General features: G+C 35.5%; 1 protein-coding gene across 1 annotated transcript; it reads left to right on the top strand.

The window, feature by feature from the left end:
- The first annotated feature begins 2,141 nt into the window (after positions 1–2,141).
- Positions 2,142–22,344, top strand: LOC106079640 (uncharacterized). Its single transcript, XM_056045034.1, has 16 exons — positions 2,142–2,401; positions 4,478–4,533; positions 5,271–5,371; positions 6,127–6,218; positions 7,408–7,547; positions 8,112–8,197; positions 8,499–8,608; positions 9,286–9,474; positions 10,549–10,699; positions 11,353–13,541; positions 14,579–14,638; positions 15,167–15,368; positions 16,516–16,629; positions 17,462–17,563; positions 19,296–19,406; positions 19,959–22,344. The coding sequence occupies exons 1-16, from the start codon at positions 2,396–2,398 to the stop codon at positions 20,003–20,005; spliced, it is 3,756 nt and encodes a 1,251-aa protein (XP_055901009.1). The 5' UTR covers positions 2,142–2,395; the 3' UTR covers positions 20,006–22,344.
- Positions 22,345–23,667: the final 1,323 nt, after the last annotated feature.

Genomic DNA, 23,667 nt, shown 5'->3' with positions numbered 1-23,667 from the left:
ATCTTCTCCCTAGTTTGTCACGAGAGCGCCAGCATGCCTGCCAGAAAGCCAACTTGTGCCGTGTCTTTTATGTCGCAAGACGTATCTATATCATTGATAAGGCAGAAGAAAGTTGAGTTCTTCCACCAGTAAATATGTTACATTTGAAGACATGGGGATGGGTGCGATGAAAAGCAGTATTATTGGCTAAGAGACTGAATCGGTGACTAAAAATCGATTAAATTTTTTTTATAAAATAAATATTTGAGTATGGAACTAAAGAGCCGCAGCTTAACATCCAAAGAGCCGCATGTGGCTCGCGAGCCGCAGGTTGCCGACCCCTGCTCTAGGGCTGCCAAAAGTCTTCTGTGTTTACTTCCCAAATCCTAGTTTTGGGTTTTTAATTTGTCGCGTCAATGTCTCGAAGTCTAAGTCAAAACTTTCGCTTTTTATGAAACAATTACATTTTCCCGCTAAATTCCTAATCGTCCCACAACAGCAGACAGAAAAAAATAATAGAATATGGGACGATCTGGCAACAATGGACCTCATTCACCAATCGTAAACAAACAACATTTAGTCACGTGATTTTATATATCTTCTATACAAATTATGTCATCCATAAAGGCTGTCACGTGATACGTATTTTTCATTGTTTTATCAATATTATGACGTGGCTAAATGTGTTTATTTACGATTGGTGAATGAGGTCCATTGTCACGAAAACGCATAATTAGTCACAATTACAATAAGGGAGGCGCGGGGGTAATGCGCCTTGCATCCAAACCGAGGGGTCCAGGGGTCGAATCCTGGTGAAAACTGGGATTTTTTAGGACGCTTAATGTTAGTCCACCCAATTCTAATGTGTACCGGTACCCGACATTAGTTGGGGAAAAGTAAAGGGGTTTGGTCGTTGTGCTGGCCACATGTCATCCTCGTTAAGCCATAGAAAAAATCGACCGTTACATTCCCTGCCCCATAGATCGAAAGATAAGAACTTTTTATCTACACAACCCACTAAGAGAAACCGGATGAAAATATAATAACTTAAAACCTAAAGAAATCCAAGCCGTTAATGTGTCTCTCACAACTGAAGTTCAATGTTTTGAATTGAATTTAAACTTTTATGTAACGTTTTCAACGTTTTGATGTCGCTTTTTAGTCAACTTTTAAATGTGCAATTTTTTTTTGGTTCACTTTGATATCACCCCCCCATTATAAGTTCTTATGTGGGCCCCAACTGGTCGTGAGTTATGGACCCAAGAGCAATGAATCCCTTTGTGTCCTTATCTTTATCTTCTTATCTTATATAATACAGACGTTACTTCAGAACAGACTATGATTACGTCCTACGCGTCATGCATTCAGTCATGCATATTAACCAATGACTTAAATTCTGCCAAGTCACTGGTTTTCCTGGCTAGTTCAGGCAATCCATTCCATGCTCTAATAGCACTAGGGAAGAAGGAGTATTTGTAGCCTACAAATTTTTCCTAGCATATGGGATGAGGAATGTGTTTTTTGTTGCCTTTTATTAAATTTTGTTCATGTATTTGTTCAGTGTTTTATGTATAATTGCTACTTTACTTGTCGCAAAGTCAGCGGCTGTGGGCCCCTAATGGTCGTGGGCCCGGGTTCATTGAACCCCATTCGCGCCATGGATGCTACGCCACTGAATTCCTGTAGAAGTTGAGAGCTACTATAATGAATATAAGCTTAAGCGCTAGGCAGTTTAGTGAAAATGCAAAAGAAAAAAAGGCGGGGGGGGGGGGGGGGGGAGTACGGTCAAAGTAGGCCTACTTTTATTATTATGTGAGCAGAAGAGTCATATAGGCCTAGTGTTTTAAGAAATGGGGGGGGGGGAGGTGAGTAATTTAGTAACAAATGTAGGCCTACTCGAATTCTAATGGTAAATTCTACGTAACAGATAGGCAGCGATAGGCCTACTAGAATTCACTGGCCAGGGGAATGATGGCCTTAATAGTATTATTGTTATAAGCAAGAAAAAAGGAATGGGGCCGGCCGATGTCAAAATGAACAATATATAGCCTGGGAACAATTTAAATCAACGAGCGTAGTTGTTGGATAATGTTAGTTAATAATAGATTTTTGTTCTCGTTTCGTTTCTTTTGCTCCAATTTTTATAACGTGAGGGTGCACAATTCAAAAATGCGAATGTGAAAGTGAAGCCATGATCTTTTGTACTTATTTTGTTACTTTATCAAAGACTCACAGAAGATAGATCTAGGTCTAGAATAGTCTAGATCTACTAACATTCTGATTGTCTTTTAACATAATCTAGATATCACTATGTAAAGGAAGACATGCCCTTTTACTACTGATCTAGACTCAGACTAGTCTAAGATCACAACATAATTATAGATCTAGATAATTAATTAATAATAAATAAATAATCATGCTTGTAAGTTTCATTTTCATAGTTAGTCATAGTTTTGTTAGTTTCAGTTTGATCAGTTTACTCTAGTCTAGAAATCAAATTATCATTATAGGGAAACTCCGATGGTTTTGACAATTTTTGATATAATATGTGTTTTGATTTACAGATAATGAATATAATATATATTATTTGATTATTATTTTGTTTTTATTTGCAGTAATAACTTAGTGTTACTTAGTAATTGATATTTTTCTGACGTTATTTTCCTGCGCATCCAAAACGGTCAGACTTTCACCGGGTTTCTATGTGACATCACGCATGCCTATTAATTTAATCTATTGACTTATTGTATAACGGAAGACCATACAGTAACGTTTACATTCTCGTAAAAGAAATATATCTTCGTCTAGAGTCTAGATGCAGTTAGATCCATCCAGATCTTGTAAGTAAAGAAAAAAAATGCGTGTTAAAGGAGATTTACATGCTTGACTAACCACGGCAGTGTGTATCTTCTCGCCTGACCACTCAACACACAACAAACACTATTGCTTGGTTGTCTTGTTATGACTGACTACACTTAATCTCGACTAGCCTTACACTGACCAGTTTGTTCAAATCAGTCAGACCTGCGATCTATTACTTCTTGGGACAGAGAGGGGCTTAGATGAAAATATTACTTTTTTTCTCGAGTTGGTTGTCCTAATGCTTTTAAATCTATCTATAACTGTACCATAGAACTTGACTCTAGAGGCCGTCACTAAGCCTAACAGCTACTGTAAGAATGAAGCGATACGATTGGTCAAATCTAGTTTCTCTTTCAGTATTGTTGAGGGAAGTGACGTATGCCTAACCTAAAAACAAAATATATATCAAAGAACCCCGCTTTTTTGGAGATGACAAGAATTTACTGACTAATTTATTAAATATTTATTTATAAATGTTTTTAAGCATTTAAATAAAAAATGGTAATATGTTTACTATTACAACTTTTTAAGCAGAATTTAAATATATGTCAATAACTCAAATTTGAAAAACCATCGGAGTTTCCCTTTTTAATAATATCATTTCATATGATGATATGTGTCTATACAATACTAGTCTACTATAACTATAGAACTATAGATCTAGTATTAGTATTATATTATTATACATAAAAATAAAATATTATATTAATATTATATAATATAATATCTATAAATATCATTTAAATATATATATATGCGTTTCCCCTAAGTAAAGAAAAAAGAAAAGAAAAAAAAGTTCTTGATAATGCTAATTATAATATATATTTAAATCAAAGTGCATCACCTTGTAACTTCTTCTTATTAGATCTACCACAAGTGACAAGATAGTTTATATATTTTATATTATAATATCGCTTTTTTTTTTTTGCAGTGCGAAGTTTTAAATTTTAAATGCTTGTTTTTACTCATCTCTAGATCTTACTGATCTAAATTACGACTAAGTCTACTACACTAGGCTGAATCTATACCTAGAGATATTTATTTTACGATGTCAGGCACCAGTAATAGAATTTATGTAATCTAGAATCTAGATTTACATGATTTAGCATTAAGATCTAAATTTAGTATAAATCTATAAATCTAGATTTAGATCTATATAGGCCTATATGATTTTTTATAATATATATATCTAGATCTAAATCTAATTCTTGTCTAGATTTTAGATGCAGATGTGACCAGGTGTGCACTAGACTTAGATTTAGAACTTATCTACTCTAAAACTCTTTGATGAATAGGGCCTACATGTGGAAATAACCAGAGACGTGTATAGTTTGTTCAAGAAAAATATTTTCTAATCCACTCTAGAGCAAAATTTAAATATTTTTTATTTATTAAGTTATAATTTGACAAATTTGAAGTGAAACTATTTTCCCAGTGTGGCCAAATGGCTTGTAAATATTTTCCCCAAAATATACATCAACTGTGAAAGTTTTTAGGAAAATATTTAGCTTTTTTTTTTACATTGGTGTCCATGTTCCATTTGGTTTCATCTGTTTTTGCAGTAATGTGCAACATGAATCGAGATAGTTTAAAAAATGTGAATGAATCATCCTAATTATCTTATTCTTTTTTTCAGCCACCCACTGCTGAAGATTTCACACTTGTTAAACCAATAAGCCGAGGTGCTTTTGGGTAAGTTCTTTAAAATGTGGATTAGTCAGGTGACTAGCACAAAAACTTGTGCTACAAGTATTAAATAGAGCTGCAGGTAATAAAATCCTGTGATATTTAAGGTCTAAAAAATTAGATTTGAGACTTCACAGCCCTGGTTTAGATGGAGTTTGTTATAAAATTCATTTATTATCTTGTGCTTAAATATTGGAAATGGTGGTTGAGTGGTAAAGTGCTTGGCTTCCGAACCAAGTGGTCTCAAGTTTGAATCTTGGTGAAGACAGGATCTTAGGATCTGACATTAGTTGGGGAATGTAAAGGACAATAATTGTTGTGCTGGCCCCATGACACCTTCATTAACCGTCGCCCATAGAAACAGATTACCTTTAGATTGCAAGGGTACTTTATCTTCACTTATTTTCAAGACACGTTTGAGAAGTTTGGTACATTAAAAAAAAATTTATAGTTTTATTTCTAACAAGCATTGATGACATTAATTCATTAACTTTAATGTAAAAAAAAAACATTTAAATATTTATTAAATGTCTCAATCAAGCCAGTGTAATGGAATAGGACAGAGTTGCTGTTTTTAAATTTGTCCATTTTTAGCTAACATTAAACATTCACAACTAGTTTTATCCAAGCCATTATAAATCTTTAGATAATTGAAGTAAAAATGAGAAAATATTGTATAAATTTATAAATATGTTTTTAGCTGCTTATGTGATATTAAGTTTCCACATTGCTCTATATTTCAGTAAAGTTTGGCTCGGTCACAAGAAGAATAACCCTGAGAAATTGTATGCCATAAAAGTGATGAAAAAGATAGACCTTATCAATAAGAATCTTATCGCTCAAGGTCAGTTGACATATAGATCTAGTTTCCATGGGCACAAATGTACAAATAACTTATTAGTTAGTGTCTTCCTTTCAAAAAAATATTTTGTTACATTTTAAACTGAGCTAGATTAACTTATAAGTTAGCGTCTTCCTTTCGAAAAAATATTTTGTTACATTTTACACTAAACTAGATTAACCTAAATATAATTAACATGGTAGACCAGACTAATGGGGAGTATTGTTTAAACTTAAAGTCTTTGGGTTTCCTTGCTTTTACAGTAGTGCAGTAATAATGAATAAAACACAGATCCATAATTTACAAAAACAAAACTTAATATAAATACTCAGAAAGTCACAAAGATAAAGGGACATTTCTTATTCCTAGCACTAGGACTAATTTTTACAAGTGCTTTTTTTTTCATTAGAGTATGCAATGGGCTGCCTGAGTCAGTCAGGAAAACAAATAACTAGTTATTGCAGACTTTAAGTCATTGATTAACATGCATGACTAGATTGACACATGGCTCTTTTGAAGTAACGTCTGCAATTTATAAGATAAGATAAAATGGTTCTGGGCACTCATTTCCCTGCTGAGGTGGCACTTGGAAAGTAAAAAAAATGCTTTTTATCTTGAGCTATATTCAAGTTTTATTTGGTTGATAAGTTTTAATTTAAAATTTTATTTTTTGTAAGCTGAAAGATTCATTAATTCTTGGTTCCTTGCAGTGTAACACTAAGACATGTCAATAATTGAACATTTTGTTTTGTTTCTAGTGACTGCTGAAAGAGATGCACAGGCCAGGTCACAAAGTCCCTTCATTGTCCAGCTGTATTATTCCATACAAACACACTCCAACATATTTTTGGTAATTTTTTGTTCTTTAACCATAATAAATTTGAGCCTAAACATAGATAATATAATTAAAGCTATTTTAGTTACATCCCTAAATCAGGGCTAGCCAATCTTTTGTTTAACCATAATTATTTTGAACCTAAACAAAGATTATAATTTAAAAGATTTTAGTTATGTCCCTAAATCAGGGGTAGCCAACCTTTTGTTTAGCCATAATTAATTTGAACCTAAACATAGATTATAATTAAAGCTATCTAAGTTATGTCCCTACATCAGGGGTAGCCAACCTTTTGTTTCCATGCACCATTTCTAATTCAGACGCCCCCACACAAACTTTAACTCCCTTTTATTCCTATGAAATGTTTTTATTTGGACATGTTTGCCAGTTATACTTACCCTGCATTATTTAGAAATCCAAAATCTTCTGACTTGCTATAGAATGTGCAGCGTTCATGCCAGCACTGTCTCTTGTCCATTGACACAATTGGCTGCTAAATAGCATGATTACCTGTCTGATTTTCCTGAGTCATGTGTGTCAGTAGGTTGAACACAAATTTCACAAATATCACACATTCCACTAGTTACAACAATTTGTATATATATTTGTGTATGACAAAGCAACTTATATACACAAAGAAAATGTCTGTACTTCTAGACATCCTCCTGTAAATAAAGAATGGTTTAATAAGACAGAGACAGGAGATATTTAAAGCCAGCTTTTTAAAACCTGATGCTTGATTGTTTGTTTTTTTAAAGAAAATGCGACTGCATGCCAATCATGTTTGCTATTGTTGAACTTGATGTCTTTCTAGATTTTGTTTAAACTATTGTCAGTCATCAATGACTTTTAAGAATTCATTAGCCATGGCCATTGTTGTTGCCTAAGTGATCAAATCAAACCAACATTACGCACTGCATTTCATTAAATATCCAGTGGCTTTAGCATTAATTTTAAATGATATATCATGGCATACTTAGTATTGTTTATGTAATAAAGTAATTCATATTTGTTTCAAAAATTTAATTAAAAATTTAAATAATTCTTTGCAGATAGCTGCAATCCTCTAATGATATTTTATTCTTAGTCTAACTGAATGCTGTTGTACATCAAATGTTTTATAATGTTGTATTAAATAATTGTTTTTCTTTTTAAATTTGTGTTTCAATGTTAAAATTGTGCAACTATTTTGTTTCTGAATCAGATTATGGAGTACCTCATTGGTGGAGATGTGAAATCTCTGTTGATAATGTGTGGGTACTTTAATGAAGAGATGTCCTGCATGTATGCAGCGGAGGTAACCCTTGCTCTTGAATATCTACATAAAAGAGGCATTGTTCACAGGTGAGGTGAATCAAGTGTCTTCATTTAAGAGGGTTTACTTCTGTTATTTTATAACTTTATGTTTCTCAGGCTAATCATTGGAAATTTAAGAAAGAGTTTGGTAGGAAATCCATGAACTTAAAAAAGAAAGCAATCTCTGGCATTTTAGTTAAAACAATTAGCAACTGATTCTTGATAAGGATTTCACAAACCACCTCTATATCGGCTGCTTTGGGTGCTAAAACAGGCAAGTCTAGGGGTTCGATTGCTAGCATATTAACTTACAAACTGCAGTCTAGTCACTTGCCTTGTTTGCACAAGCGAGTCTAGGGGTTTGGCTGCTGGCATATTATCTTACTAATCTCAGTCTAGTCCATCGCCTTGTTTGAAGGAGGCCTACTCAACTCAAAGTGTGGTTTAAGGAGATACATGATGGAAAGATTGGCAGTTCAGGTTGAAGAGGAGATATTAATTTGTTGTGTTTGAGCACATTCTGACTTGGGATTGTCCTACTTCCAGAAACGTCTTTGAAATGTCCACCAAATCCTTGCTTTAAAAACTGTCTAATTGTTATTTTGTCTGCAGGGATCTCAAGCCAGACAACATGCTCATCTCTGACAAAGGCCACATCAAGCTGACAGACTTTGGTTTGTCTAAAATTGCCTTTGAAAGTAAGTTTATTCATTTTTGGTGTTTGGAGACACAGTACATGTCTCATGTGCAGTATCATGTCTTCAACAAACAGATTTAAAGGAGCTTTACATTTGGTAGTTATCTAGTGAAACATTATAATAATTTGTATTTAAATTGAATATAATAAAATCTTTCACATCTCTTCTGTGAAGTTGTGTGTGTAACACAAATTCATCTATATCATCTGTTGTACAGCAAATATCAATAAGTTAATGCAGTATAAAGTTTGTAACATAATGCCAACAAACTATTTTTTAAAATTTAAACTTTCTTCATTAGATAGCAGTCCAATGTCTGGAAGCATGACCCCGTTCAATCATCGTTACCCTGGGAAAATGGATCTTAGAACACCTGGTCAGATTCTTAGCCTCTCTTCTTCTTTGGACTTTGTAAGTAGAATTTTACTGTCGGTTGAATTTATTATGATTCTTTTGCAATTACCCTCAAATTATAATGTTGGGGGTAAAGGCTTTAGCGGAAGCAATTTTAATTTGACTGGGGTTAACATTTTTTAACAATCTTATGAGGCATCAATTGCTAATAGTTTTAGGTGTAAATATTTAAACTCCAATTTGATTCAGTAATCAGTAAAATATAAGAAATGCTTTTTGTAAAAACCAAGATTGTATAGAGTGAAATAGCACCGATTATTTCGAATGAATCAATTTTTAATAGATCTAGACTAACAATAAAAAATTTTCACGATTGGAAATATTTTTATTCATTTTCTTTATTTAGCGCAACCTTCATTCTTTTAGAGTGCTTAGTGCGCTATGGTCCAATAGCTATTTAGTAATGACATGTGGGATTGCATTGGCTTAAGATTGGTTTTGGTTTGATTAGTTCTAGTTTGATTGGCCCTAGTATTATGTTATAGGATATATATTTCAATTTAGGTTGTATTTAGTTACAATGCTATTCAGGTATAAAAGATTTCTTACAATTAGTTTCTGATGCTGTAAAGTGACAATTACAAATGTGTTTAATCTTTCTCCTAAATCTTATTATTATTTTTTTCCTCAAGAAATATTGTCTTAAAATAAGTGAAATTACATTTGTAATTTAGGCTGGTAGCTCATCACAGAAAAAATTTCCCCATGAAAGAGATAAGACTGTCCTTGACGCAGACAAGACTCCCATTTTTAACTGCCCCAGCCCCTTGCCTGCGCACCCTCCAACACCGTCTGACAAGTGTCACAAGCAGTCACTTATACGACGTATGTTGACACCCGTCAAGATGAGGTCATCTTTCCAGGTCAGTGCAAGTGTGAAAATAAGTCATGGCCATTTTTGTTTACCCTCTGATCTTATCTTATCTTATATAATACAGACGTTACTTCAAAAAAGAAGATGATTATGTCCTACGCGTCATGCATTTAGTCATGCATATTAACCAATGACTTAAATTCTGCCAAGTCACTGGTTTTCCTGGCTAGCTCAGGCAACCCATTCCATGCTCTAATAGCACTAGGGAAGAAGGAGTATTTGTACCAATTTGTCCTAGCATATGGGACGAGGAATGTGCCTTTATCTTTGTGTCTTTCAGAGTATTTTATTAAATTTTGATTCCAAGGACTAGTTGTATAAACTGATCATTGGGAATGTTATTCTTTATATCCAATTCATTTATCTTAGACATTTCTCTTTCATCACTAATAAGTCGATTGATATTCCAAATATTTTTCCTGAATGTCGGAAAGAATAAATCTAGTCTAACTTTTTCATGCTATAACTTCATATCACATAACTTTTGATTCTGTGTAAAATAAAAAAGCATGTTGCTAATAAAAATATAAATTTTTTATTGCAGTCTAAAATTATGAAGCTATAGAATTATTTGACTTTAAAGACAGACATTTCACAAATTCAAAACCAAACTTAAGGATAACTAGAAAATATTTATTTTTTTTATTAGTAAAAAACAAACAATGTTAATCCAGTGAAAAATATTACAAATACTACTAACTGAAATGCCTTTAAGCTCTATGACTGTTTCTGTGGCCTTTTACGTCTCATGAGATTAAATTTTCCCTTTGCATACGACTAAAGAGGCTAATCGATTTTGAAGAGCTTCAAGTCGGATTTGCATTAAATATATCAGTATATCTTTAAAGTGGGTGACCTGTGGTTCTCGTGCCTTCTATTAGAGATCACCATATAGATTATCTTGTGGGAGTTGACCTTGTGGCCTCATGTGAACATGGCCAACCAGCCTTAGTGACTGTGAAGCGTTCTAATCTAAATAAAAAAAAAACTTTTAAATTATGGACAATAAGTGAATGGTTTTCATTTAATGATTTCTATTTATGGGAACTTTCTATTTTGACAGACCAGTACACAGCACAGTAGCCTCCTTTCCACTCCACCGGTCAAAAGTTTGACCCCTACCTTGCAGGATTCACTCGGCTGGAGGAGCTCCTCGGCCAGTGACTCTGTGTCCAGGAATGCTTGCAGCCTGATTCAGCTTTCCATGATGTCCAGTAAGTGTTGTTTTTTTTTATCTGCGCTGGTTGTGAATGTGTATGTGTTTCGTGTGTGAATTTTTCATCTATACTGTTATTGTACAGTCGTTACGCTGATATTGTCAATTGTAGTCAAACTGAATTTCCATTTGATTGGATCAATAAAATTATCTTATCTTATTATTTACAATAAAAAAAAAAAACTTGTGTGCTACAAGCTGCCTGCAGTTTCCCAGCTCCTGATTTAACCCCCAACCTTGTTTGGGTTTAGCCAAAGGCTGTAGAGGTTTGGGTTCGGAGTTATCCTTCTTCTGCCTAGGTTGGGTAGCCAACCAAGTTTAATGGGCCCATCCTAGCCAAAGCTTTCTGGTTCAGGGGCCTGAGACCTTTGCCCTTCTTCTGTCATGACTTTATTCTTTAAGTGTCTTTGGACTGAATTCATATTCAATTAACTTTTCACACTGCTGTGTTCATAAAAAAAAGATTAAGACTTGTATGTAAATATTTTTCTTTCTGTTTATTACTTTAATTAATCCTGACATGTTGGTGCAAGATGTTTGAAACCTATTTTATTAAAAAAAAAAATATTGATATTCATTTGCTTTCATTTATTAAAAAAATTGATAAGAAATAGTTTTTGATCTAGTTTTCTTTCACTAATTCATTCATAGGAAACAATGCTGATAATACTTCAGTTTTTATGGAAGATTATACACCAGAGCATCCATCCAAATTGAATGGGCTTCCTCCAATAGCCTCTAGTGCTGCTTGCACAGAGGCATCTGCTTCTTCCAGTGGGAATCACCTCTCCGCCCAGGCCAGTACTTCTGATGGGCATCCACTAAGCTGTGAGAGCCATGTCATGCCGCTGCTCAGGGTGGAAGGGGCTGAAGATGAGACACCATTGCTCCATCGGACTCACGACGCCGTCTGGAAAAGCTATTCAGCATGCAGCCTCAAATCCATGAGAGGTGGAGACTTCAGCCTGAGCGCCTTTGCTGGGGATACTAATGATACAAGTGTATCGCCAATCGTCGACAATTCTAAACCAAATGTGGACCTGATGAGCCCTGCAGCCAATGTTTCATCAGAACCAGATTTACCCTTGCACAGGCTTGACAACAAAGTTGCAAGCTTTCCATCTTTGACTCAAAGTTTGACTGCTGATTCCAATACTTCTGTGGAGATGGAACGTGGCATGATCAGCTCCCCTGACGAGTCCCTGAGTGGTATCCATGGCTACACAAAAATCAAGCTACTCTCAACGGCTGGGTCCACTGATCTTGAACTCTCTAGGGACTTCTCGAGCCACTTGCAGCAGGGTGACCAGTATTTCAACAGTACCAGACTCTCCTTGGATTTTGGCGCCTCTGGGCAGTTGAGCTTAGACTCTGGCCCTGAGATCAAAGAAATGAGCCAGATCCAGGGTTTAGGGCGCCTTCCCTTAAAACCAATCTCTGGGAACATTTTACCCAATTTTAAAGTAGTGCCCAGTAAGAGAACAGAACTGTTAGTTACAAAAGATGAGGGAACTGGCAGTGCCCCGAGAGAGTGTAGAAAGCTAAGTAAACCAGGACTTCGGCGTGTCTTATCTGACACTTTTGACAAGTGTATAACCAGCAGTCCGCTGACAGATGCAGCCAAAAGCTTGATGTGTATAAAAAGCAGATCTTACGAAATAGGCAAAGAAAATTTTCGCAGAAGTAGTGTCCCCAGGAGCATAAACTTTGACCGCAAGCGACCCTTTGAGGCCATGGATAGCCAGGATCAAGCAAATGGATTGTACCAGAATACATCTATTTCCCACGGCCACACTGGTTTGTCACCAGATGTTAGCAGGCTGTGTTTGGACAACAGTGATGTTGCCCCTCGCAAAAAAAGGCAACTCTACGCTCACAACTTGTTTAACACTAAACTGGAGAGCAGCATGTGTGATAATAACCAACTGGAGACAGATGCTAAAAAAGCTGAGTTTTGCGACAGGCCGGTTGGCCAGCACTACTGCATACCACAGCATCCAAAAGTAGCCATGCTCAAACTTGGGGGTCACACCAGTAGCACTGGGCTGACGGGACAGCTCAGCGCCTTGGCATTAAAAGAGTTGGTTTCTGGAATGCAGATGAAATCACAAGATGCCAAGATTGATTGTGCCGCCAAGCAAACACCTTCATCTCTCCCAGAGCTATCAAAAGAATATGGCGCAGAGAATTCTCTCCAGCCAAACAGTCTTCACAGGGTGTCTGCTTTGCATAACTTGGCACATCTCTACAACAGTCCCAGCAGCTCTCCATCAAGCCAAAGCTTCAGCCAGGACACAGATGCCAAAATAGATTTCTTCATAGCCTCTCCATCTCCTGGGCCATCCATGCACTCATCCCCGTCCGCTGGCAACAGCTGCCTGAAGCCTTTAATCTTCAAAAAAGGAATCTCCACCCTGGACAACACTATTGGCACAGACGTCAGCAACCTGAATAACACAATTGAATTTGAAGATGCTCCTCCACAGGAAATCCTGCTGACTGTACCCATACAGGGAAGATCTAGGAGTTCTTCCTCATCATCCTTGTCTGACATTGGCTACGTTGATCCCTTATTTCCTTCAGAGTCTCTGGCTCATGCCCTGCCCTCCCCACCCATTACAAGACATACCAGTCCTGGACAAGAATCCAGGTCAAGCAGCCTTTCCCCCGAGGACTGTTTCTCCAAGAAGAGGCAGATGAAAACGGATGCTTTGTCTCAAAGCAAGCAGCTGAGGCTGTTATCCCACCATGATCCCATGCCCAGCATTGCGGAAAATATGAGCAGCAAGGATTTGGACGACTCAGTTTCTTTTGTAAAACCTTTGAGTGTTATCGATGAAGTAAGTCCCTTGATACTTTGTATTATTAAAGTCATTAAATGTTCATTCATGTTAGGTGATTATATCTCTCCAATCTGATCATCATCATCAAACTCCATCAGAGTGAGGGCTTGAGAGGCTCAAATCCTCTCTTGCAAAATCCCTGGACAGAAACCCTGCTGTCTTGTGTAGTGCATAAATGTCGCCATACAGGTCGAGAATTTTGGGTTTCCCAGACCTGTCGAGACGGAGATCAGCAAGTCTGGGGCAGTCCAATCTGATAATCATTTCACTCTACCTGGTGTGGTTAGTCTCATGTGGTTCTTAAATAATATATTATCACTATCCCTTAACAGAAAACAGTTCTTTTTAAATATATAATATATCTTTAATACCTCCACAAAATAAGAATACATATCTTATGTCTGGAATAATGTAAAAGTACGTCCAGATTCTTTTTTTTTTTCTAAAAAAATAAGTTTTTATTTAAAATCTTAAAATTTTCTTCATATGAAGGAGGCAAACTAGAACCTAAGATCCAGTTACAAGGAAAATGTAATGGCATGATAAAAAAAAAACTTCATTGAAAAAGAAGAGGAAAGCTCATTAAACAAATATAAATATTACCATTTCAGCATCTATGAAATTGTATGTATACATGCACAGTTTCATACAATGTAAATCTGTAGCTCCCCTCTCATGTCTTTGAGATTTTCAAATGCTGTTTCTGTAGATCAAACATCATTATGACATGCTGTAGAATGAAGGGACCTCAGTGGGCCCTTTGGTTACAATGTTTACATTTACTTACATGTCTAGAATCTAAATTGTAAAGCAAGTTCATTTTTCATTCGCTAGGATACAAGCTTATTGCAAGCTGCTCTTTTCAAAAATGATTGTTTTTCAGATATATAAGAACATTTATCATTTTACCTTCTGTGGGTCACCAGCTATTTGTTCTTCAAGCCCCCAGTTCATTTATGAAATGTGCAACTTTTTTTTTTGTCTTCATACATTGAATAGAAAATATATTGTTTACTCCTTCTGTCATCATCCAGAGAGCAGACAAAAACCAGCAGACGTCTCACATCTCACCACCAAAAGATCAAAAACTACTGGTAATGTTTGTTTATTATTCAAGACACTTGAATAGCTGGTGCATTTATTTATTGAAATGTTTTGTGACCAAATCTCTTTCTCCTTTTTAATGGCTACCCCTTGTCAGGGCATCACTACTATAGCACACACACACACATATATATATATATATATATTATATAATAACTGATATATATTTTATATATATATATATATATATATATATATATATATATATATCTATATCTTTAACCTGGATAGTAAATGTTTATTTTGCTGAATCATAAATATTAGATTTAAACAAACATACAGTGGATACTATTCTCGCTTTCCCTTATTTGCATATTCATGTTTCTTTATGTTTGTTAGCAATATAAATAGATCTATGATAAGAATGCAGAATTCAAGAGTTCATTTTAAACATTACACTCTAATGATTCATCAACAATTCTTCTGTACTTTATCACATACAGTAGCTTGCTTATTAACTATGTGTAAGTACTCTTGTATAAACCCAATGATTAATTAGGAAACTAAAAATACAACAGGGTGGATTGGTTCAAGCAGCATTGCCACTCAAGGACTCGCTGTTCAAAACACCATTAAAAACGCCAGCGGCCAGGCTGCAAACTCCACTGCGTACACCAAAGAGTGTTAGAAGAGGCGGCCCTGAAGCTCAACCTGCTGAAGAGAGGATTCTGGGAACCCCCGACTACCTGGCTCCTGAGATCTTGTTGCAGAGACCACACGGTGAGTTGATATTTATAGTTCGTCATCATCTGTCACTTGACTTTTGTCGGAGGGGTGCTCTGATAGTTTGCGTAACAAACTCCCTCCATTTTTACCCGATTAGTAGCTGTTTATAGTATGCTATCAAGAGAATGGACATTGTCCAGCCAGCTTTTCTTTGTATGACCCTGCCTTCATGCCCCCTCCCTCTGTGCTTTGAAGGAGGACTTTATAGGGAACTATTTCATTGAAGACTTCTTGGTCCATTAAGTATGTGAAAAAAAGTTCACTCAAGTGGCCAATAGTTTCTAGTGTTATTTATGGACAATGCAAAATGCAACTGACAATGTCAGGTAGAGAACTTGTGTGTGTCTTAAATCCTGATCCTCGCATGTTTTCATGACTCAAACCTCAACTCTGCTGTCACACTCTGCCAACAGTTTTTTTTTAAAAAGTCTCTATAAATTTCTAAACTTTTAAATTTATTTTTTTTGTTTGTATTGTTTTGGGTTAGGGGTTAGAAATCGTGTTTGAAATCTAATCAGCTCACATGGATATTACTGAAGTTATCATGAATCAAACTATTTGTTTTTAAGAAGTGGGTAGAGCAATGAACACTTTTTCTAACAGCAATCTTTTCATTGCTAATATATTCATTCTTCCTATAGAAAGGATTCATTCTGTCTTGATGATGTCCTTATGTTTGTTTTTGAAAGTGAAGCTTTTTTTTTTGTGCTAATTAAACAATTATCATCAAGTTTGGAACAAAGAAGTTGGTAATTTCTGAAAATTTTTTAAAGACTTTTTTTTAATATAAATTAAAAAAAACAAACTTTAATTTTTACAATTATTTCAATGTTGTCTTGCTCTTAGATAGAACTTCTCCTTGACACTAGATCAGCAGCTCTCCAGAATTCTAAAAAGTTAAAATTTAAAATAATTTCTGATACATCATAAGAAATGAAAATTTCAGGCCAATGCATTTATTGCTAAAGAGAGAGGGGCTGGGAGTGGTCAGTCACATTCTCTACTGTTAACACATGGATCTGGGATTTCAGTCCTGGGAATTGTTACCAATTTTATTATCAATTTTCTTCTTCTTTTTTTTTAATTTTAGCTAATGAAATCCTGTCTTAAGACTGTCATCTTTACCTTATGTGTGTTTCAGGTTTTGCTGTTGACTGGTGGGCTCTTGGTGTATGTCTGTATGAGTTTCTGACTGGGGTGCCTCCATTCAATGATGAGACCCATGAAGCTGTCTTTGAAAATATCCTGAACAGAAGTAAGTTCATCACTAGGAACAAAACGTATCCAAAATAAATCCAGCAAGTTAAGCACAAATCAATGCATTTGTAACATCATTGATAAAATCACTACTTTGAGAAGCCCAGCAGGGCCAGGCAAGGCACACTAGGCCTGTATTTGCATTGGGCTAAAAAACATTTTTTTAGAGAAACAAAAGGGAAACGTTGATTAAATCTCAAAACATAAAAAGCTCTATTGCTCAATGTCTGCTAGACAAGCTCTAAGTTTTACCATGACTCAAGGGTTATTAATGAAAGTTTAGATTGACTTGTTAGACTGCCAATGTTTGAAGACCTTCTGGTGAAAATTTGGAGTTGTTAGTTCATCAAAAGGCTAATGAAAAGCAGATGGCTTTAGAAGTTGTCAATGAATCAGCTAATTTGCAGGGAAAAGTCATGAACACGGTCACAAAAGATGAAGGTTCAAGTGATACAGAGGAAAGTCAGCATATGGGCTTTGATTGGAGAGATCTAGACTTATGGTCATCTTAAATAAACAATAAAGAACCTGCAGATATAATAGATACAGATATGCTTTTAATTAATCATTGTAATTTTTTGTTTTCACTGTTTATTTTTTGGCTGGAAAATTCATTTCCCTAGCATCTCCAATTACCTAAGGCCAGCCTGACTCCAGGACAGAAAACTAATCAGTAAAGCAGAAATAATGCATAAAGCACTAAACCATAACTTACTACAAATGTAACCCAATTTTGTGAACTAGCAAAAAAATAAAGTTTTAATTGTAACCTTAAAAAAAAAAAGATTATTTTTGAAACAATGTCCTCAACTACTGTATATTGTCTGCAGATATTACATGGCCAGTTGGGGAAGAAGCTCTCAGTGACCAGGCCAGAGCTGCTGTTGACGCTCTTCTTACAACTGACCCAGAGAAACGTCCAGCAGCGAAAGGTCATTTTTTTTTATTTATTTAATGCAAGAATTTAATTTGCATAAAAACCTGAAGGTAAAATAAAAATAGTTTACTTGATGCAGTGGCGGAGTGGGAAAGCACTTTGCTTCTTAACTAAGGGGTCCCTAATTTGAATCCTGGTCAAGGCTGGGAATTTTAGGGCGCCTCTGAGTCCACTCAGCTCTAATGGGTACCTGACAATAGTTGGGGAAAAGTAAAGGCAGTTGGTCATTGTGCTGGCCACATGACATTTTCATGAGCTGTTAACAGGAACAGATGACGTTTATGTTTAGATCACAAGGTCTGAAAGGGGAACTTTTTTTTTATAATACTTGTCACTTTGACTAAATGGAATCAGATTGATCAAATTATCCTTCAACAGGTGTGACAGCAGTAGAGCCTAAAAGGAAGTTCATTATTGCAACTGTTAAATGAAGTACACCAATACTGGTGACTTTCCCAAATAGTTTGATCAACAAGTTCATTAACAAACTGCTTTTCATCCGTTCAGAATTTTTTAATTTTTTTTTTTTAATAAGAACTAAGTTGTTGTTACATTTTCAATTTCTGAGGAGGATAAAAGTTTCTGTAGTCAAAGATAAAGGCTGGTACCGTTCATGTCAGTGTATTGCTGTAAACTTAAGGGAGGCAACTCAACAAGGGGAAGTCAGAAAGGAAAGGACGATGATGTTATTTTAAAGATGATGTGAAAACAGTGCAAACATAGAGGCTCTCATACCCCAGTGTTGTTTACTCCACACTGTTGGCAGACCACACACACAATAAGTTTTTAGGTTCACGAGTCCCTTCTGCTGATCCACATCCCAGGCACCACCACCCATACAGCACCTATAACACCCCCCCACCCCCCCCCCCCCCCCCAGTGTTATTCCAGGTTCACAGGGAAAGCTTCCTAAAAGTTCCAAAGTCTGTCATTTGCTTCTTATTCTTATCTAAAAACAATTCTGTTTTCGTCCAGTTCTGAGTGGTGCGCAGGGGCAGAGTTTTAAGAGTATATTCTCATCTATCCCCTGACTTTCGACCTAAGGGGGCTCTGTGACAGTTCATGTGACCAAATCCTTCCACTTTTCCCAGTCAGCAGCTGTTCTTAGCAAGATGTAGTTACGCTGAGGTGGTCAATTGTAGTCAAACTGAATTTCCATTTGATTGGACCAATAAAAGTTATCTCATCTTTAAGATATCAAGAGAGATGCCGGTCCATTCTTTTACATTGTCCTGCCAACTTTTCTTCAGATGACCCTTTCTTTATGACCTAACCAGCTCAACTCACAATATTGAAGAGTTCCACCTTTTTGCCAGAAAGAGTGTTGATTTGTACAAGTACAAACTCTTTTGATTTTTTGTTCACGTTATCTGATACTCCAAAAAAATGCTAAATGACATTAACATGGTCAAGCTTTGCTATGTTTAGGCAATAATAGAAAGATAACATTTAGTTGTGATACAAATTGACTATGACATAAACAGGAAAGGCAGCTGCATTGCAATGCTAGTTATTGAGAAAATAAATCAAATGGCCAGTTCTCAGCTGCCTTTATTTCATACATTTTCTTCTTTCATTAGGTAGGTTTCTACAGAGAAGTCTCATTTTTTATGCATCAAACATGATGGATGTATTTTAAGTATTACTAACAAACTTGTTTTGAATTATTTTTTTTTCTTTGTATGTTTAAAATGTAAATGTTTCTATGACTTGGACTTGTATTTCAGAGGTGAAGCTAATGCCTTTCTTCTCCGCCATGGACTGGTCTAACTTGTTGAACATGGAACCTCCCTTTGTACCCCAGCCAGACAATGAAATGGACACTGGCTATTTTGATCGTAAGTTTAGAGATAAGCTTAGTGTTTGGGATTTAAAAACATGGTTTCTCAGTGTGCTCGTCACACTCGATATAATAGCAGCAGCCGGAGCTATCTTACTTTATATATTACTTTCATAGTGGCTGAAGTATAGTGTACCTTTAGGAATATGACAATCATACTACAGGAGAGGAAAATTGTAAGCAAAGCTTTAATTTTACTTTTATTTTTAATTTGTTTGGACTTCAGGGCAGTTAAGTGTTTTGCCTTCAAGATTGTTCTGCTGTCTAAAAGGTGTTTGTAATGAGATCAAGTTAAACAGGAAAACATTATGAGGGGTTTTCTACTTCCTTTTTTTTTACTTGGAGGAGCGGTGGCTGAGTGGTAAAGCGGGGGTCCTGGGTTTGAATCCTGGTGAAGGCTGGGATTTTTAATTTCAGGATCTTTGGTTGGTTGTTTAGCTAATTTATTATTGCTGGTTGTTTAACCAGTTCATTAAAGCTGCTTGTGTATTAATGACAGTTTTTGTAAGGTCTAATTATAAGTTGAAATTCTTAACTGTCTGTTTCACAGCTAAAAATTCTGTCAGGGGCATCGTCTTGTCAGCTGTCGACATGTGATTAGCCGGGAAAAAGTGTACATCCAGGTCAGATGACTTCCAAAGATTTCAGAGAGTGGAGACTTCAACTATCCTGGTTGTTCTGCATGTATAGACTCTGTGTGGCTCTAACAGATTGGCTGCCAACAAAAGATTTGTCTCCCATGTTGCTAGACAGTGCTGACAATATACATGTTTTCTCTCTCATTCTTTATCCTGACAACTTTAACATCAGACAAATAGAACGACCTTTGTTATTCAAGATAGTTGGAAGTTTTAACATTGCATAGAAAATTGACATAAAGCTATTTGAGCGTAATGTGTAAATCTGGTCATAAGTTCGATGATGTCTGCTAAGTGAGCCTGCTGATGAAAAGTTGTTATATCTCTTTTTAAAGAGCAGTGTACATTTTGTAAATATGTGTGTGTACATAAATGGAGAAGCAAAACCAATATTTATTCACCTGTGCCAATATTTTAAAACTGCATTTTACTGATAACATGACACTTCACTGACATATGTAAATGTTGGACCGTTCATTTTTCCACTTGTTCATGTTTTTAAACTTTTTTATTTATTTGTCAGCAAATTTTGTTTTTTTTACAAGTTTTTGAGATATAAAAAAACCCATAACTTTTTGAGTTGATCTACTTAATTTTTAACATTTTTAAACATTATATTGACTGGTTTATTTTTCAAAATATATTCAGAGCATAAGAACAAATTTTTGTCTCAGGTTAAAAGACATTTGGCTGTCTTTTGTTCTCAATGCGTCCATCACTTAAAACATTTCTCTCTACAAGTTTTTCAGGGCACATTTCTATTTTATATAATTTTAGTCTTATAATTTTTGGATCTGAATTTGATTTTTTTTTTGCCTTAAATGAGAAAGAAAAATAACAAAATAATATGCAGTGTCTCCTCCTCAACTAGCACTTCAGCTTTCGTGGCTTCTCTATGTTGCTGGGGCTTTATTTAGAGAAAAAAGCATAGTAATAATTTACAGTGTCTCCTTGCCAACTTGCACTTCAGCTTTCGTGGCTTCTCTTTTTTTCGCCAGTTTTTATAAGAAAAAAAATTAAAAATGGGAAAAATAATGTCTGATCTTTGCTTGCTTTTTTTTTTTTTTGTGTGGATTTTAGTTGAAATTTGACCCTTGGGAAATATAAAATGAATTTCTAAATGGAAAAAAAAATCCCTAAATATAAAAAATAGATTCCTAATATTAATTTTAAAAAAGAGACACTTTTTGGGCTCCTCACAAATGTGCCAACAACACATAATTATTTGTTTGTATTGTATCCCACCCAGCACTTGTTGGTTCAGTACAGTGGCAGGCGCAAGAGAGAAAGACTTTATTTTTACTGTATTTTGTCTACTGTATGTATGTTCCTACTTATGTACACTACAGTACTCAGACTCAATGAAGCATAAAGGCAATGTCTTGATTCCAAAGATTAAGGATGTGTGCAGTGTTTCACATGGCCACAAACCTAATGGCGACCTGAATATTTTTCTTACACCCGATGCAGACAAAGCCGCTGGTGGGTCTAATTAAGTTCTTTACGTCTCTTGTTCCCTGCCTTCTACAAGGGCTTTCTTTGGGGCATAATAGCCAAAGAAAGGTAGGAGTGTAAAGTCTTCATATAGTGTATAAATCCTTCACTAGGTAAGCCATTTCCACTTCAATTATCTCTGGTCAAAGTAATTTTCCAAACACACCAAATGAGAAAACATTAAATTGTACTTGAAAGTCTGAAGTGTGTTGTTGTATATTGTCTATTTTAGTTGTTCAACATTTAAATTTTTCCCTGAGCCTCATACCAGTGTTATTTCCTGCATCAGCAAATTCTGTAACATTTGCTTAGATCATATAGGACTTCTGTTGAATATAATCATACAATATAGAAAATACTAAAGCATTATACCTGCTAGCTATAACATAGCTCCACTTTGTAATTTATAAGAGTGAATGTATTGATTCACACTAGCTGTCAAAATGTTACTATATCATCACAGCTTTTATACTGTAATTACCAGACATTCTCTATCGATATGTTTATATATATATAAAAGCTTTGCTATAAATTACACTTCTATTTTTGTCCTGGACATTTGCTATAAGTCAGACATGTTGAAAATGTGCTGTAGCTTCATTTTTACTTAGGAGTTCATGAAATGTTTGCAGAAAGATGAAATTAATATATTTTTCAAATGTCAAACTTTTACTGTCCAGGAATGAAGTCTAATGTTACAACTAGTTGCTGTCAGATTCCAGACTTTTTGTAATCCAAATAATTGTTTCTATAGTTTTAACTTGAAAAGATCCAGAACAAATAAAAATATAATCAACTAGTAAACATGACTGGTGTTCAGTGTATTAAATACTTGTGTAGTTTCATATATTGTTGGAACAACCATTGGCCATCTCATAGAAAGGCATTAGCTATGGTCAGAATAATATTGCTGTCATAGCAGCCCCCCCCCCCTCCAACTTATGTGTCCAAATTCATGGCAGTTGCTCTACAATTTAGCACTGTTTTGCAGGCTGGCTTAAGGTTATCATGCTCCTGATTTTTTCTCAAGGTTGATACCAGAAACCTTTCCCATGTTTGGGTTTTATTAGCCCCAAGGCAGCATTGCGACCTTTTGGATTCAGTTTTCTTTCCAGGAGGGTAGCCAGTCAAGGCTAATGACCCCTCCAACCTGAACTTGGCAAGGTGAAGGACAGGAGCTGGACTGGTTTCTAGAAGCCATGTGAGATGCATGATGCCATTGGAAGCATTTTAGAGGTGCTTATATAAATCCATTACCATTTCCAGCAATAACAACCTTAATGAATTTTGGTTTTGTAAGATTTATTTCACACAAAACATTATTTGATATTTTACAGCTACAATAATAAAACTAAAATACAGTGGCATAGCTAGGGATTGGGGGGGAGGGGGCCGCATTTTGACATGAGACAATGGTGTAATATTTAATGTAAAAACAAATTTCAGACACTCATTTAGAGGCCCCCCTCAAGTGGAAGCATGGTGGGAACCCCCCTCTCTTCCATCGATACTCTAATGCTAAACTATCTAAAAAAGTGAATGAAATGAATAGTGAAGTCATGTAACTAGAACTTGAGATGGAGTTTGAACTTAATGAGGAAAGGTGGCAGCAGAGGAGTGGCTTTACAAATGGCAGTACCTTTTTTTTTAAAGCAGATTACCTTACATGTTTTCTCAATAAAACATAGAGGAAACTTTGCTTTTTATTTGTAACCATAGGAAATGATAATGTCTCCAACTTTGTTACACTAGCAATGAGATTAACTTCCCTTGTAAAAAGAGCTTCAATGCATTTCATCATCCTGACTTTTGTGTTCCTTATGGAACAAGGGGCCTCAGTAAAAATATGTCACTCTCCTCAGTCTCTCGCTAGACTTTTAATGTCTTCCCAGCTAACCCTAGCCTGATCTCTCATCTTCATCTAGTACACTAAACACTGCATCCCAACATTCTTTTAGGTCTTCCTGAATGCATTTACAGATGACCTTATTTAGTTGACAGCCAATCAAATTATTTTCTAATAGTGTAGTACGGTTTAAAAAATGTGTAAGTCTCAAAGAAGCAGACTTTGTTCTACATATCAATGTATTCTTGTACCAATAATACCCTAACTTCTTGACATCTGGA

This window comes from Biomphalaria glabrata, chromosome 10, assembly GCF_947242115.1.
Source record: "Biomphalaria glabrata chromosome 10, xgBioGlab47.1, whole genome shotgun sequence".
Taxonomy (NCBI): domain Eukaryota; kingdom Metazoa; phylum Mollusca; class Gastropoda; family Planorbidae; genus Biomphalaria; species Biomphalaria glabrata.
The sequence above is the reverse complement of the archived record's forward strand: the minus strand, read 5'-3'. Positions and strand labels throughout refer to the sequence as shown.